Source organism: Oculina patagonica, chromosome 13 (assembly GCF_052425735.1).
Source record: "Oculina patagonica isolate OP01 chromosome 13, crgOcupat, whole genome shotgun sequence".
Classification (NCBI taxonomy): domain Eukaryota; kingdom Metazoa; phylum Cnidaria; class Anthozoa; order Scleractinia; family Oculinidae; genus Oculina; species Oculina patagonica.
This window is the reverse complement of record NC_135770.1, coordinates 31,734,600-31,751,668: the sequence shown is the minus strand read 5'-3', so window position 1 is coordinate 31,751,668 and position 17,069 is coordinate 31,734,600. Positions and strand designations below refer to the sequence as shown.

The following is a 17,069-nucleotide window of genomic DNA, read 5'->3' as shown; positions in this document are numbered from 1 at the left end:
TTAGAGCGCCCAACCGGTATCTGGGAGGTCATGGGTTCGATTCCTGTCGGGGACTCAGAAGTTTTCATTGTCCCATGCTCGTGTCATGTAGAACATCTTATCTTTATTATTTATTACCGAGCTTAAAATTTACCATCTTTATTATTTACAACAAATTGTTTTGTATGATATCCAACAGCTAAAACATAAACTATGTGCATGATTTCAACTTTCCTACGCCTTATGAACTATAATTCGCGCTATCATTGACTCTGACGAACAAAATTCGAAAATAGAAATACGGACCCAATTGACCAACTAAAACTAATTTACTTAAAATATCACTGTATCACTTTGGTTAAAAATTTCCAAGTTTAAAACTTATCATATTTTGTTTAAACAAAAGTCGAAAGAGATATTGAGCAACATGTTTTGTCAAAATAAGGAATGCAACAGTGCGAGAGGACTTGAAGAAGCTTTGCAGTTTAAATGAATCTTTCCTTGTGTGCAAGTGGCTTCGCGTATCACAATTAACGGGAACACCATCAAAACTCTCCAAATAAGAACAGAGAACATCGTGAAAGGAAATCGTTTTTACCAAAAAGCGTTAATTAAGGTTTCTCGAAAAAGTTCAAATTTCTGTGCAAGAGATAAAAAAAAATAGTGCCTCTTCAGAAGTCAGTATTTAACCTTTGGTACGGTCCGGAAGGCTTCGCACGTATTCATTTGCACGAAAGTTTTGGTTATTTACTGCATCCGCGCGCATTATACGCTAGTTGTTCGCATTGAATACAAAGTATCCGTGTGCAAATTCTGTTTTAATTTACTTTAGGATCAAGTGTAGCAACTGTCACTGTAAGTGATTGACACTGTAGGTCTACTTTATGATATATTATACAGTTATCTTGAATAGGATCGGGAACGTGTCTAAGTACATTTTTAGCCAAATTTTAGCGATCTTTTCTATAGCTCAAAACCTTAATTTTGTTGTTAAGACTCGATGAGTGTCTTATAACCCCCAAACTGAAAGGACCGAAAAGCCGCTGAAATGAGCCTTGACTCGTATATCATATAGGACGAAACTAATGAAATAAATAATGATAATCATCATCATCATTCTCATATTAACAACCCGGTAGTAGACAACAATAGTGCAAGAGTGAAATAAACTACACATTGGACTGAATGTACCTTCAGGTGCCGATCTTTTAAAGAATATTGCTAAATAATGCTAAGCAAAGGACTATTTTTACTAGAATAGCTTCAGCTTGTCTAAATGGTTAACTACGATTATCAGTATTGGTTTCTTGCTATAACATTTCTTTCCTACTGTTCCAAGATGTATTTCATGGTGTCACTGGTATTTGTTATCTAATATGAGTATATATTGATTATGATTATTTCGTTCCTTCCTTCAGTTCCTTCTTACTGGACTAAGATGTAGCCCATGGCTTTCATGTGTTTGTGTCCATTATCAGGAGCTGCTACAGCCTCGTTTCCACACGTGTTGGAGCCATCAGGAGCTCCTCCAGTACCAAACCCGATTCTGGAATCACAGCTATTGCAATCTTTTTCGTTGTTACCAAGGAAACCTATTCTTGCTTTAGCACTGCTACATGCAGCATTGAACCCTTCCTTGTTACAGTTGGTCTGCAAAGAGGCCTGTGAACCAATCAGCATCTTCCACGTGTTACGACCCAGTGAGGTGGCGCGATATTGCCCATCAGCGATCAGTGAGTACAGAGAGTTGGCCTGCTTGTTGATGACAATAAAGTTGATCTGTTGGTCGATTTTCATACCAAGACAAATTTTGGAGAAGGATGTGTTCCAGTAGGTCGGTAACTTGGTCTCTTGTGTGTCAAACCCAGTCTCCCCTCCTTGAAGATTGTATTCATTTTTATTACTCCAGTACCACGAGTTATAATGAAAGGTGTCCTGAAAATTAAGGAAAATAAGTTTGTAAAATGTTTATCGAACTGCTTTCGCGGTTATTGCTGTTCTTCAAGTTGTTTTAGTTGTCACTGTCACAGGTAATTTAATTTGTGCTCATTTACAGGGACGAAAAGCAAACGAAGCAATTTTTCTTAATCCTTTGAGGCAACCAACTTAATTTAAGCAACCTATATAAGTATAATAGTTTTGTGTTTACGCCCTGTAACTTGAAGTGACGCCATGCTTGGCCACAAGAACTTGTGGGGTTGAGGAAATACCTTTGACTTAGCGATTGCGTTTTAAAAGCCGCTGTCTGGAAATATCGACAATCTTCTGACAGGACCAAAATACGAATTTTCTTTTATTTGGTCAAAAAGACCAATTTGGTGAACTTTTTTCAAACATTTTCAAGCGAGTTTTGTCAAATCCAGGAAAGTTCGAAATAGCCCGGAGGAGCCAACGATGGCGGATGGAGTTTGTTATTTGCGCTTTGTTCATTTTGTCGAGCTACATATCATCTCGAAGTAAAGATAGATTTTGTCCACTTTTTAGGCGTTTGAAAAATTCCATCATCGCGATTCAATTTACACACCAAATTTTAACTGATTTCAGGAAATCATAACTCTTCTAGTATACGCATATGTTGACAATTAAGATGTTGAAGATAAATTTTTCAACAATGACACGAGCATGGGACAAATAAAAAATCTGAGTCCCCGACGGGAATCGAGCCCATGGCCTCCCGTATACCAGTTGGGCGCTCTAACCACCTGAGCTACGAGAGACTCGTGGTGAGCTGGGCCATTTACTAGGTTGATATGTGACACGCGTCCTGCATACTGCTAGGATCAGCAATGTCGAAATCATCAAATGTGTAGTAAATAATAAAGATGGTAAATTTCAAGCTCGGTGATAAATAGTGAAGAAATTATTCAACATGACACGAGCGTGGGACAAAGAAATAACAGCCCTCTAAGAGGTCATGTGGTTACCGATATTTTAACAGACTTGTGTTTACAGTCGAACTGAGGAAATAGTGAATAGCTAAAATGGTTCTGGAATGTTCATAGTGTAGTAATGATGAAAGTAGTCCCCCCACTCCAGCCTTCATCAATTATTTTACAAGAAATCAGATCGACAAAAATATGTTAAAGATTTTCTGAGAGATTTTTGGTGAACGTAGTTCTCGTAGGCTTTCTTGCAAAACAAATAACAGATATTGATGCTGGCGGGTCTAAATGTGTTTTTGGTTTACCTCTGGTCCTAATAAGGGGGAAAACATATTAAAGGCAACGGGTTGACCCTTTTCTGCAAAATATAACGATCTCCTTATACTCAGAGATAAATTCAGATATTGATTCCAAGCAATATAAATATAAATAACATTTCACTGCATTTCAGACCATGTGCGTTCGTACTGTACGTAGTACACAACTCTTACCTCGATTTTGATCGATTCATCGGTTGTATTTCGCAGTTGACGATCAAGATCTTACTTCCTTCTTGTCGTGTAGGCCACATTCAAATTTGCAGGGGGATTGGGTAATAACCTTGTCACGCATTCTACCAAAATTTGTAGCGATCGGACGAAGAATAAATTTCGAGGTGAACTATTTACACAGTGGAGGCTACTATCCAATCAGGAGAACGCTCGCAACCACAAAGTAAATAAGTTTGACCGAAGGCAATTAATTTCGTAAAAGCATGTTCTTCAAATATCGGAAAGATAATCATCAGCAAGACCAAAAAATATTAAGATTCCTTACAAATACAAATATCCGACGACTGCAATGGTTTTAGGTTTGATTAAAGCGATGTATTGAAAAAAAATTAGAGTAAGCTCTTTTAGCGTTTAATTGTAAAGTAAACATTCCAGCTATATTCTGAAACGGAAGAAAACTTCCACCAATCAGAGTGTTTGCAACGCAAACAAAAGCGTGATGACATGGCATATCCGCCGTGTTTGCTCGCACGGAAGGGCTAGCGTGCCCCGAAAACGGGCAAGTTGATTGAAGAGAAGGGCATATATGCAGGAGAGTTACAAAGTTTTTTCAATTCATGTAACAGATTAATGTATAAATGTGTATAGGAAAATTCACGGCATCTTCGACGTCACAAGCCGCGCGAATACACGCAAAATTGCGTGGGTTCTCGCGTGGACGTATCCGGAGTTGCGTGATCAGTGTCACGTGAATCGCGAAAACATTCAAGTCGGCACGAAAAGTTCAGAACGAAAAAGAAGACAGTCAAGTTATGTTAAAACATCAAATTTCGTATGGACAGTTTCGTATAGCAAGCTGTGCAGATGCCATGTCGAACAAAATTTATCTCCTTGATGTAAAGCTCAAGATTACGCTATTCTCACCCTACCGCAATCTGGAAACGAAACACTATTTGTTTTTGAAATAGCTGCTTGTTGGTAATTATTTTAGCCATCGCTCCTGAAGAAACGATATTTAAAGGGCAGTACGGGAAAGAGTTTTATGCATGGCCAGAAGTTAATAGTTAAATACTCGTGCCGTTTCAGGAACGCTTTTGTTCTTCCTTCGTGCTTCGGACAGTCTTACTTCGAAGCAATATCCACGTGCGAAGGATCATATTCCAACTACGTTCGGCCATATGCACGTGCGAATCATCATATTCCAACTACGTTCGGCCATGTGCACGTGGGAATCATCATATTCTAACTACGTTCGTCCATACACACATGTCAAGCATCATGTTCCAACTACGTTCAGCCAGCGGTTCATCAAATCAGTCGATTGTCGATCGTGGAGAGTTCGAACGCGCCATAATGATTGTGAAAGTGGCTTTTTTATCGGAATCCTCATATTTAACTAAATCCTAACAATTCATCACCGTATCCTTCTAAAGAATAGTATTGTAATCGTAAAAAGCTACCAGGAGAACTTGAGAAATCCTCGTACCCTTTCGGTACGCTCTCGTTCTTACTTCGTGCTTCGGAAAATCTTACTTACACTTACACTTACACTTACACTTACTTAACCAGATGGTAGCATAATGGTTACCTTGGTAACCACAAAAATCTGAGTCCCCGACGGGAATCGAACCCATGGCCTCCCAGATACCGGTTGGGCGCTCTAACCAACTGAGCTACGAGAGACTGGTTGTGAGCTGGGCCATTTACTAGGTTGATATGTGACACGCGTCCTGCATGTCAAATGTGTAGTAAATAATAAAGATTTGACGATTTCGACATTGCTGATCCTAGCAGTATGCAGGACGCGTGTCACATATCAACCTAGTAAATGGCCCAGCTCACCACGAGTCTCTCGTAGCTCAGTTGGTTAGTGCGCCCAACCGGTATCTGGGAGGCCATGGGTTCGATTCCCGTCGGGGACTCAGATTTTTTTCTTTGTCCCACGCTCGTGTCATGTTGAATAATTTCTTCACTAAGATGGTTTATCATATCTAAACAGTTAGTTTGGCCCGTGGAAAAACTATAAAGGGTATTTTGGCAAAGAGAAGAGAGAGATTAAGCATGACGTTATACGGCTAACGGCAAACGGCAAACTTGAGCTTGCCTTTCATTTTTTACCATTTTTTAACAAATTCTAAAATTAATTCCTCATAACTGAGAAGGGTAAAATTCACACATGTACGATAAACACAAAAACTACTCATCCTCGTACAAACCGCACCAATCGGTAGACGGCTACTCCGGGATATTTACAGACAGCGGCTCTTAAGAACTTTCATATACCTTGTTGCCGTCAATCTTCATGACCGGCGTCCATCCCCCATCTCCACATCCAAAATCTCCAAAGTGACAGAGAACGGAAACTGGTTTTGAGTTTAATCGGAGTGTAACTAATTGACTGAGGTCAGATCTGTTGAACAAAATGATTACGAATAAGACAACCAGCTTAGAAACGAATTTTATAATCAGAATTGTGCTTACTTGTATACGTCATATAGTTCCTTGCATGAGTTTGCAGCTGGAAGATAAGAAAATATATCTACGTTTAGAGCGGTTGCATTTTATGCAAACAGCTGAGCTGTCTCTATGAGCTGTACGTAATTACTGCATGAACAGCTGGAACGTACTACGTGTATTTTATCTTGTATTTAAACATTTGAAAATAAGTAATATCAACTACATATCTAATGTTTATTAACGTTTTTAAAGTAGTAAAGCGTCAGTTTAACAATAAGTTATTACTCTAAACAAAATATAACAAGACTATGGTCAGTATTGCTGATAATCTGCGTGATTATGACATTTCTGATATAACACGACACAGAAAATGGAAACACTTGACACCAAAATGCATTATTAAACAAAGTCAAAACAAAAGTTTCCCAATAACCGTCAAATGGCCTGATATTTAACAGTGGACGTTTTATTATTGCGGTTTTCAGTGATATGCAAACTCTGAAATTCAACCTTCAACCAACGGTTTACGCTTTCGGCTGTCGTCAATCACCTTAGCGGACCTCTCGGGAGACAGAACTTCACTTCAAACGGGGCAAAAGGTCATGTCCTTCAGTTTTGATTGGTAGATTTCGATCCATTTTGTTTGTTTCTGTTTTTCATGGTCCATTGGCTTTCGAGGTTATTATGATTGACGGCAGCGAAAAACGCAATCTTTAATTGGATTTTGAATTTCAGAGTTCGCATATCACCGAAAACCGCAATTAACTGCGCTATGCCTACTGCAGAATTGAATTTCGTGATCACTCTTTTACAAATACTCTAAATTAAATGTACCTTTCTCACAATATTCTCCAATAAAACCAGTTTTACAAAGGCATTCAAACGTGTCATCTTTATAGTTCGTCACACAGGCAGCTTCGTTCTGGCACGGCGAGGAAGAACAAGGTGACTAAAACAACAATAATAATGCTATAAGATATTTTGTGCGCTGGCTACTTACTGACTATGACGTCATACATAATGACATCATAGAACCTTAGCCATCGTGGATTTTGGATTTTGATTATCCCCGATGATAACATTAAAATAGCAGTTAAATTATCCAAGTTATCATAAAGTAATAAGATATAGATATGAAACATAGCGTGATATTGGTGAAGCTACTGAGGAACAACATAACCAACCTAGAGTAAGGAAAGGGAATTCTGTGAACAAGTTTGCAACATAACTATATAATAAAATAGGTCCGCACTGCGTACATGTGTCTAGTGCTGAGCTTTATTGAGCTTTGTGCATTACCGTATTGCTCGGTCACGGTAGTGCATTTATTAGGTTTTTGTCGGCATAGACTATAGTTGTAGAGGATTCTAGCTTCAACAGTGTAGTGAAGAAATATGGGTAGAAGTTATCAACAAGTGCAAGGTGATGTTGGAAAGCCATCTGAAGTAGACGTTGCATAATAGCTAGAGTCGCCTCATAGAAGCTAGAGATGGACGATCATTGCGCTTTTTTCGTGCTTAGCAACCTCCCGCGTGCATCCATAACTCAATAGTGCACGTTGTGGCGTTAACCTTAGCGCTGGGACAATTTGTCATTTTCTATAACATCATAGTGATAACAAAGAGATGAATTTAACACAACTTTATTTTACGAAAGCAGCATAATATAATAGTTGGTATAAAAAGTATCAAATTACTCACAAGAACTTTGTGTAAATCTAAGTAGAAGCTTTTTTTTCCAAGTTATAAACTAACTTCAATAACAATAATATGAATTCATAACAATATAAAAATACCGTCACGCGCGTCTTCGTAAGTGTAAAAAATGCGGTTAACAGACAGCACGCGCGTGTACATTTAAATTAATTTAAAATGCATCTTCGCCGCAAGCGCGCGCTTGCATTGTCACAAGAAAGTAAAGTCAACGTTCATCCCATTTGAATGCAGGGTCTTGCGCGTGCTGTCTGTTAACGGCAGTTTTAACGTTAATGAAGAGACAAAAGTCTTCAAACGTCCGAGAATTTATTATTTTTAGCGCAATACATTGTGTTGACGTTTGTTGAAGTAATTAATGTCTTAATTATCTCAAATTAGACTTGTTCCGTTTGTTCTACGTTTTCATCAGTTGTTCACGAAGGAATAACGAAGGGGTAACGAAGGCAAAACGAGTGATTATCGATTACTATTATGCAGAGAAGCATTTCTGTAAAATACTTCGTGTACGCTGTCACGTATTAGAAACCTCAGTGGAATTTGGTTAGTATGACGTCATAATTTGCCGTATATGAAGTACTTACTGAAAAATTTTAGCGTTATAGCTTAGTGTCTGCGCTTCGCACTAGACACAATAAGGGGTTAGAGCTATTTTACATCGAAGGCCCAAAGGCCTAATGGTCCATCAGGCGGAGTTTATCCCGGTTTCCGAAGCAACTTGGAGTATCTTTGCTCCTCCCTGAATGGGATGCTAGTCCATCTCGGTTTACCCCTAACATTAAACTCCCAGGTGCCCATTTTTACACAAGAAACAAGAGAGTGAAGTGTCTTGCCCAAGAACACAACGTATGGGAAGCGCTTAAAGTATTCCTTACCTTAATGTAATGGTGATTGGAACTCTTGTTTCCTTTGAACTCTGTGAAGTTTCTGTACTTATCAGAAGACAGCAACTCGCACCAGAATTTTCCATCCACTCCTTTGGAGGCGGCCAGATTCACAGAGAAACACAAAGGATTGCTGAGGCATTCAAATGTGCAATCAAAGACGTCGTTTACTGCTACTGTTCCAACTCTGAGCACATTCAGATAATGAAGTTCGTTTTTCATAAAAACGTGTCGTCGAGCTGTTTGCAAAAGAGAAGAGGAGACATCATCTCGAGGCAAAATGTTTGGTTCTGTGGAAAAACAACAACAACAAAGAAAAATTAAAAAAAAAATCTTGCCATAACTATAAATTTGGTTGAACGGTTTATAGAATCACTACACATTGTACCTTACTCACTTTTTGTTTATAAAGGGATTTGGGATTTTTCTGTTGCTTTTATTTAGGGCTATATACTCAATTACACCTTGAATGGCCTCGATGTGCACTTTCATATAGGGGGGGGGGGTCCCCCCCCCCTTATCAGTTAGTTTGCGCGATCTGAGACTCTCGAGACTGTCCCCCAGGAATCGAGTTCAATTCAAGTATTCTTACGAAAACAAGGCAGGTCACGACTTTGAACAGGGGAAATTTGTTCGACTTTGAAAGGAATTGTTTTAATTGTTACATACGAAATCACCTGCTGGCGATGTGCTGTTACGGCACTTAAAATACGAACAAGCGAATTCGACTTTCGAATTTTAATAAGAAAGCTTTATTATCACAAAACACATGTTGTATTTTGCCAGTTTCTTAATTAATAATTAATACCTAAACAATTAAAATCTTCTTTTAAAAAAGAATTATATGCGATATCCAGAATTACCATTAATTTTTGATCAAGTAAACGCTAAGCTATATGCATGACTTACACTTTCCTTCGCTTTACGAGCTGTAATATGAATACAATTTTCTACTTTGATTTTATCAAGTGGGTTACATTTTTATCAAGTATGGTAGCTTCGACGAAGTTCATAACCAAAGTGAATTTATTACCTCTCCCAACGAATTGTCAAGCTCACAAAGCCGTTTCTACTTACAATCTTAGAAATAAAACGGACACATACGATAGCATATTCAACTTGAGTGTCTTCCAGAAAGAAAGTTGTCTTATTGTTGGCATTGCCGATCTAAACGCTCAACGAAAACTTATTGGTATCGTTAGAAATATGGATCCAATTCACCTACTACAACTAATCTTTTTTTAAGTAAAACTGCATAACAGTTTTGTCAAAGAACGCCTTTAAATAAAATTGTCAAGTTTAAAATTATACCATATTTTTCCAGTGCAAGTTAAAAGAGAAGTTGATCAAAAAAAATTTAAAATAAGGAATGTAAATAGACAAAAATCAAGAGAACTTAAAAAAAAATCATCAGTTAAAATGAAACTTACCTTGTGCGCAGGTGGCTTGGCGTATCACAATTAACGGTAACACGATTAAAACTCGCCACATCAGAACAGTGGACATCGTGAATAGAAAGGATACCTTTTCTGCCAAAAACAAAGCGTTAAGCACTCACGTAAAATGTTTTCTTTGCAAAGGATAAAACAAAATGGTGCTTCTTCAGAAGTCAGTATTTAATATTCGTGACGGACGAGAAAACTTGAAGTTTACTGGCTTTTTTGTAACGAATGTTATGGTTATACATAATGCATAAAGGCTTATTGTTTGCACTGGACAAAAAGCAAATTGTTTACAAATCCTGTTGTAGTTTAGACTGAGATCAAGTATATATTTAAATTTCACTGTGAGTTTCTGGCACTGTTAAATCACTTTCTGATGTAATAAATCTCTTGAATAGGGATCGGAAACGTGACTAAGTATATTTCTACCCAAATGTATTGTCCATCATTTTGTTGTTAAGATGTAACCACTCGCGCCAAAAATAATTACATCCAACGTACATTTTATTAAAAAGTGAAGTCAATCAATAAAAAACCGCTTATTAAAAAGATAACAGTCTATCTCAAATTGGCCAAAAATTCAAATTCCACCTTTCTTAGCGACATGGTAGGTCGTTTTGAAAGAGTGCGAGAGGAAAGCTTTTCAAATCCCAAGATTAAAAACACTTGAATTGAGCGCTTACGGAGCTCCTGCCGAGTGCTTAAAATTTATTCTCAAAAATTAATTACAAATCTTGCGTGTATTTGTTTTTCTTTCTCCGTAATGTATCGTATCGAGCGCGTTTTCAATTCATTCTGGGAAGAGTTTATAACAGAGGAATTTAATTTCATGTAACGCTTACCGCGCGCGATAGAAATCTTCAATGAGGCCCTGATATGATAAATTACAGCAACTGTACAGTGTTAAAATAATGACATACAGGGAAAAAAATGGGTCCTTTGATATTATTCCCGAAAAGACAAATAAACTCCAAAACATAACACACAACATTGTAAAATAGTATTTTGTCGGTGGAAAAAAGAATACCGTGAGCCCCCCATTGAACCCCACCCATCTCTTTGAGCCCTCCCCCTCAAATAAGGTACTACTACTACTAGGTCAAATTCTATTTGAAGCTAGTTGTTGTTTATAGACAGGTTTATCGTTGCCTGTGGTAAATTTCTCCTTACTTTTTGTTTCACTGACCGTTGCTCACCCTTTTTGTAACACTACTGCTGCTATTTATTTCTCTCGGCAGCTAATTCTTTTTATAGTTCTAATTTCAAACTACACAATAGAAGTGTACCTTGAGGTCACTATCTCTTAAAGAATACAGTTGAACCCCGCGAATTCCCCGTTATTTCGAGCTAAAACCCATTTCCCTTGGAATTGCCCTTCAGTCATTTACTATCGGCTATTTCGAGCTTCCTCTTATTCGAGCGATTTTTTGTTTCCCCTGACAGTTCGAAATGACGGGCTTCAACTCTATTACTAAATGATGCTTACCAACGGACAATGTTAGCTAGAATAGCAGCTTGTCTAAATGGTTAACTGGTATTACCAGTATTGCTTTCTACTAAAACATTTCTTTCCTGCTGGTCAAGATGCATTTCATGGTTTTAACTGGTATCTGTTAACTAATATGAGTATTTATACCATGCCATAGAAAACACAGCCAATCAGAATACAGGAAAGCCGTTGTATATTCGACGGTATTCAACCCAACCTTCCCATAGTACGCTGCGACTGTATTCTCGGCGAAATTTAGTAAGCGTATTTTCTATGGCATGGTATAAAATAGTTACACAACACTTTCTCGTGGTATACTATGGAATATCCCACTTGTCCCACTTGGGATATTCCATAGTATACCACTCGAAAGCGTTGCATAACTAGTATATATTAATAAATGATTATTTCGTTCCTTCCTTTTCTTTCTTCTCACTGGACTAAGATGTAACCCATAGCTTTGATGTGTTTCTCTCCATTATCTGGGTTGTACTTTGCCTCGTTTCCACACGTATTTGAGTCATCAGGAGCTCCTCCAGTGCCAAACCCGATTCTGGAATCACACCTATCACAGTCGTTTTCGTTGTTACCAACAAAACCAATTCTTGCTTTAGAAGAGCTTCCACGGCTACAGACAGCATTGAACCCTTCCTTGTTACAGTTGCGTTGCAAAGACGCTTGTGAACCAATCAGTGTCTTCCACGTGTTACGACCCAGTGAGGTGGCGCGGTATTGCCCGTCAGCGATCAGTGAGTACAGAGAGTTGGCCTGCTTGTTGATGACAATGAACTTGATCTGCTGGCCGATTTTCATACCAAGACAAATTTTGGAGAAGGATGTGTTCCAGTAGGTCGGTACCTTGGTCTCTTGTGTGTCAAACCCAGTCTCCCCTCCAGGAAGGTTGTAATCGCTTTTATTACTCCAGTACCCCGAGTTATAATGAAAGGTGTCCTGAAAATTATCGAAAACAAGTTAGTTTCTAAAATGTTTATCGAATGATTTATGTTATTACTGCTGTTATTATGATGTTGCCTATTTTTTGTAAGTGCGTTCAATCCTGAACATATGCGTATTGTAGGGAGGCAGTTTAATTTTTGCTCATTCGCAGAGAACCAACTTAACTTAAAAATGGCAGGATGCTTTTACAGTAAGATGGCATGAACAGTTGCGAGCCATGATATTGAAGATCATCTGGTGATGCATGCATTTTATGTGGCAGCGAAAAATTTAACACATGAAAAGTTAGCCATGATTGTTAGAAGTTAAAGAATAATTTTTAGTTGACGCCCTGTAACTTTAAGTGACGTCAGGCCTGACCGCAAGATCTTGTTGAGTTAAAAAAATGCCCTGCAGCTTAACTATTACGTGTTAACAGCTTTCATACCTCATTACCATCAATCTTCATGACCGGGGTCCATCCCCCATCTCCACATCCAAAATCTCCAAAGTGACAGAGAACGGAAACTGGTTTTGAGTTTAATCGGAGTGTAACTAATTGGCTGAGGTCAGATCTGTTGAACAAAATAATTACGAATAAGACAACCAGCTTAGAAACGAATTTTATAATCAGAATGCAGAATTGTGCTTACTTGTATATGTCATATAGTTCCTTGCACGAGTTTGCAGCTGGAAGAGAAGAAAATATCTACGTTTAGAGCGGTTTTGAAAATAAGTACACACTCAACTACGTATCTAATTTTTTTGTAACCCTCGGACGTAAAAGCAAATTCATACTACCACAGTTGTACAAGGCGGAGGGATTGAACAACCCCAAACGTTTTCGTTTTATAAATGTCCAGTGAAATTATTTTAAACTCCTGGTAAAAAAGCCTTTGCTTACTCTACAAGATGACATCATTTTTTGTTGGCTAAGACGTCACATTAAATCATATGACGTCATTAGTGTCGCCATCATGAATTTCACCATTTTTTCCAATAACGGAAATTGATACAAAATCAAGCTAGAATGCTTATGTAATAAACAAATCTTTTAATTTTGTTTAAAAAAAAACTTAAAAGGAAAGGAGAAATGTCCAAAATCATGTACACAAAGTTGACGTATCAAAATTTCCGCAAAGGATGAATGAACAACTACTGAAAGTTGCAGCATCATGAGTAAATCCTCTTTCAAAATTAAAAAAAATACTTCAAGGAGGTGACCCCTCCCCCCCCCCCCCTCCTTTACGTCTGTGGGTTAAGAATTAAAGCGACAGTTCAAAAATAATTATTCATTATTATTATAAGTCACTATAGTTAAGGTCGGGACACACTAGGTGACAAGTTGCTGCAACATTTTGCCTCGTGTGACAGGGTGCATTCTTGCGACAATCTATGTCGCTGCCCATAGAATTTTTTCGCTGCGATGTGCCGCACGAATTCAAACCAGTTTGAATACGTGCAACACATCGCAGCGACAAAATGAGCGAAAGCAGCGTTGGTGCAGCGTGTGTACTCTTCTGCGACAAGTCGCTGCGACAAAATATTAATTAACCAATGAGATGGCGTCATGTATTGGATTAGAAAACTAGTTCACATTCCCCCTGTTCCAAATTTCCTGCATGTGCACCGAACAAACACCTTGTCGCAGCGACTTGTTGAAGCAGTACACACGGAGCGACTTGTCGCAGAGACCTGTCGCTGCGATTTGTCGCCTAGTGTGTCCCGACCTTTAGATTATGGTCAGCATCGAGGATAATTTGTGCGATTATGGCATTTTAATATAACACGACACGAAAAAGGAACACATTTGACACAAACATGCGTTACAAAACGAAGTCAAAACAATTTTTTCCAATAATCGACAAATGGCCTAAAATTAAACAGCTGACGGTAATTATTAACTGCCATCTGTAAAGGTAAAATCCGTCATTACTCTCTAACGTTACTAAAGGCTTCATATTAAATTTACCTTTCTCGCAATATTCTCCGATAAAACCGTTTTTACATAGGCATTCAAACGTGTCATCCTTGTAGTTCGTCACACAGACAGCTTCGTTTTGACACGGCGAGGAAGAACAAGGTGACTGAAACAACGATAGATTAATAATGTTAAAAGATATTTTAATGACACGATAGAAGGCGTAGCATGACATGTTCTTTTAGTTGTCGTAGTAACATACTGACAATGACGTCATACATAATGACATCATAGAATCTAAGCCATGGCGGCTTTTAAAATTGTCCCATTTCCTATGATACGATAAATTAGCATTTGCGACTTGGAATATCTTTACTCCTCCCTGGATGGGATGCTAGTCCATCGCGGGTTACTTGTAGCATTTAATTCCCTGTGCCCATTTATAAATCTGGGTGGGGAAGGGCACTATGAAATAGAAATGTCTTGCCCAAGAAAACAACGCACAGAAAGCACTTAAAGTATTCCTTACCTTAATGTAATGGTGATGCGAAGTGTTGTTTTCCCTGTATTCGTTGGAGTTTCTGTATTTATCAGAAGACAGTAACTCGCACCAGAGTTTTCCATCAGCTCCTTTGATGGTGGCTAGGTTCACAGAAAGGCACAAAGGATTGCTTAGACATTCGAAGGTGCAATCAAACACGTCGCACGCTGCCACTGTTCCAACTCTAGGCACATTCAGATGATGAAATTCATCTTTTATAAACACTTGTCGTCGAATCGTTCGCAGAGAAGAAGTGGGGGCATCCTCTTGAGAAAAAAATAGATAATGAAAAAAAAAATCAAGTCTAAACTATTGGTTTGGTAGAGCGGTTAACGTTAATAGCATAAGTTAACATTAGCTGACGTTAAACCTTCTAGTTTGTTTTATTGAGGGACTTGTGTTTCTGTTGGATATGCTCTTACGGCGCTAAAAGTACGAACAGGCGAATTCGACGAAATCTAAAAAAACTTTGCTTTATAGCGCAAAAATAACATTAAGACACACATTGTATTTTGTCAGTTTCTTAATTAATAATTAATATCTTAAAATTTAAATTCTTTTTTAACAACAAACTGTTTTGTGAGATATCCAGAATTACAATAAATTTTTGATTAAATAAACTTTAAGCCTTATAGGTGATTACACTTTCCTTCGCTTTACGCGCTGTAATATGTATACAAATTTCTATACTTTTAAAAAGTGGGTAATTTTTTCATCAAGTTTAGTGGAAAGCCTACATCGCAGTAATTACTTACCATCGTTATGGATGCATACGATAAAACATTCAACTCAGTGTCTTTCAGAAAATAAAAGCCAGTTGTGTTATCTTTGAAATTGCCGAACTAAATTCGCAACGAAATTTAATTGTTATCGTTGGAAATACGGTCTCAATTCACCTACCGCAACTAATCTGTTTAATCCATTAAAAAAACTGTCAAGTATAAAATTATCTCATTTTTTTTTTAATACAAAAGTTGAAAGGGAAGTTAAGGAATGATACCTAGACAAAAAGCGAAAGAAATTAAAAACAACTCAAAAGTTAAAATAAACCTTACCTTGTGCGAAGGTGACTTCACGCATCACAATTGACGAGAACACGATTAAAACTCGCCGCATCAGAACACAGAACATCGTGAAAGGAAATCTTCTCTAGCAAAAAACAAAGCGTTAAACACTCTCGGAGAACGTTTTCTTTTGCGAAGGATAAAATAAAATAGTGCTTCTTCAGAGGTCAACTAGTATTCAATATTCTGTACGGTCCAGAAAACTCCGCGCGCATTCATTTGTCACGAATGTTTTGTTTGCATTAAATGCGTATTGTTTAAACTGAAAATTGTGTACAAATCAAGTAACCGTGATTGGCTTGCACTATTAAATTGCTTTATAATATTATAAATCTCTTGAATAAGGATCGGGAACGTAACCAAGAAAATTTTGAGCCAAATGTTTTTAAACCTAAAAACATCATTTTTATTAAGATATAAGTATCTTGCGCCAATAATAATTAATATCCAAGGTATTCTTTTTGAAACGAAAATGCGAAGGCAAGCAAAGAAAAACAAAACTAAAAGAGCGAAAGGCAACTGAAATGTTAAACGAGGCTGGATTCGAACATCATATGAAAAGAAACGAATGGAACACAGAACGTCTAAGAATTAAACACTTGCAAAAAAAATACCTTCATGAGAGCGTGAGAAAAAGTTGAAACATCAAACGAGTTCATTCCTATTGTTTTTCGAAGCGTCAAAAGATTGAACTTACAGTGTGAAGTCAATTAATATAAACAACGTATTAAAAATGTCACAGATAATCTTAAAATTGGTTCAAAAATATGAAATCAACTTATTCTTACCGTGATATGTCGTTTTGCGATTTGTTTTACAAGAATATATGAGAAAATAAAACTGTTTTTAAAATTTTTGAGATTAAAAAAATCTATTTTGAGTGCTTACAGACCACCTGCCAACTACTGACAAGTTGTTCTCAACAATTTTAAAATTACAAAATTCGCGCACGTCGCGTGACATTGTTTGTTTTGTTTTTTTCCTGCATCTGCGTAGCGAGTGCGTTTTTAGTTTATTCTGCGTTGCCCAGCTCTCTCCGCGATACAAAAGTACCAATTTTGGTTCTATCTTCTGAGCCTCTTTAAGTTAATTGTTTTTTTTTTATGCTGTACTATTTTCTGGCAAAATAAAATGGTATTGTCGTCGTTGTTGTTGTTGTTGCTGCTGCTGCTGCTGCTGTCTCTGCTGTCTCTGCTGTCATTGCTGTTGTTGCTGTTGTCGTTGTAAGCTTCACTGAGGTCCTGATATGATAAATTTCGGCAAAAGGCACA

The 17,069-nt window shown here is 37.7% G+C and overlaps 2 protein-coding genes across 4 annotated transcripts; both read right to left on the bottom strand.

Moving 5' to 3' along the window:
• Positions 1–1,404: 1,404 nt before the first annotated feature.
• LOC144636045 (uncharacterized) lies at positions 1,405–16,472 on the bottom strand. Of its 3 annotated transcripts, none has more exons than XM_078495188.1 (6): positions 16,413–16,472; positions 8,397–8,695; positions 6,644–6,758; positions 5,834–5,870; positions 5,636–5,762; positions 1,405–1,914 (listed from the first exon to the last, which is right to left on the bottom strand). In XM_078495188.1, exons 2-6 carry the CDS (start codon positions 8,625–8,627, stop codon positions 1,405–1,407), a joined length of 1,020 nt encoding a protein of 339 aa, XP_078351314.1. In that variant the 5' UTR covers positions 8,628–8,695; positions 16,413–16,472. The 3 variants fall into 3 exon arrangements, with proteins under 3 accessions (XP_078351314.1, XP_078351313.1, XP_078351312.1); XM_078495187.1 differs by lacking the exon at positions 16,413–16,472 and adding an exon at positions 15,790–15,866; XM_078495186.1 differs by lacking the exon at positions 16,413–16,472 and adding an exon at positions 9,836–9,929.
• Positions 11,769–15,492, bottom strand: LOC144635581 (uncharacterized). Its single transcript, XM_078494673.1, has 6 exons — positions 15,486–15,492; positions 14,723–15,000; positions 14,245–14,359; positions 12,926–12,962; positions 12,721–12,847; positions 11,769–12,287 (listed from the first exon to the last, which is right to left on the bottom strand). The coding sequence occupies exons 1-6, from the start codon at positions 15,490–15,492 to the stop codon at positions 11,769–11,771; spliced, it is 1,083 nt and encodes a 360-aa protein (XP_078350799.1).
• Positions 16,473–17,069: the final 597 nt, after the last annotated feature.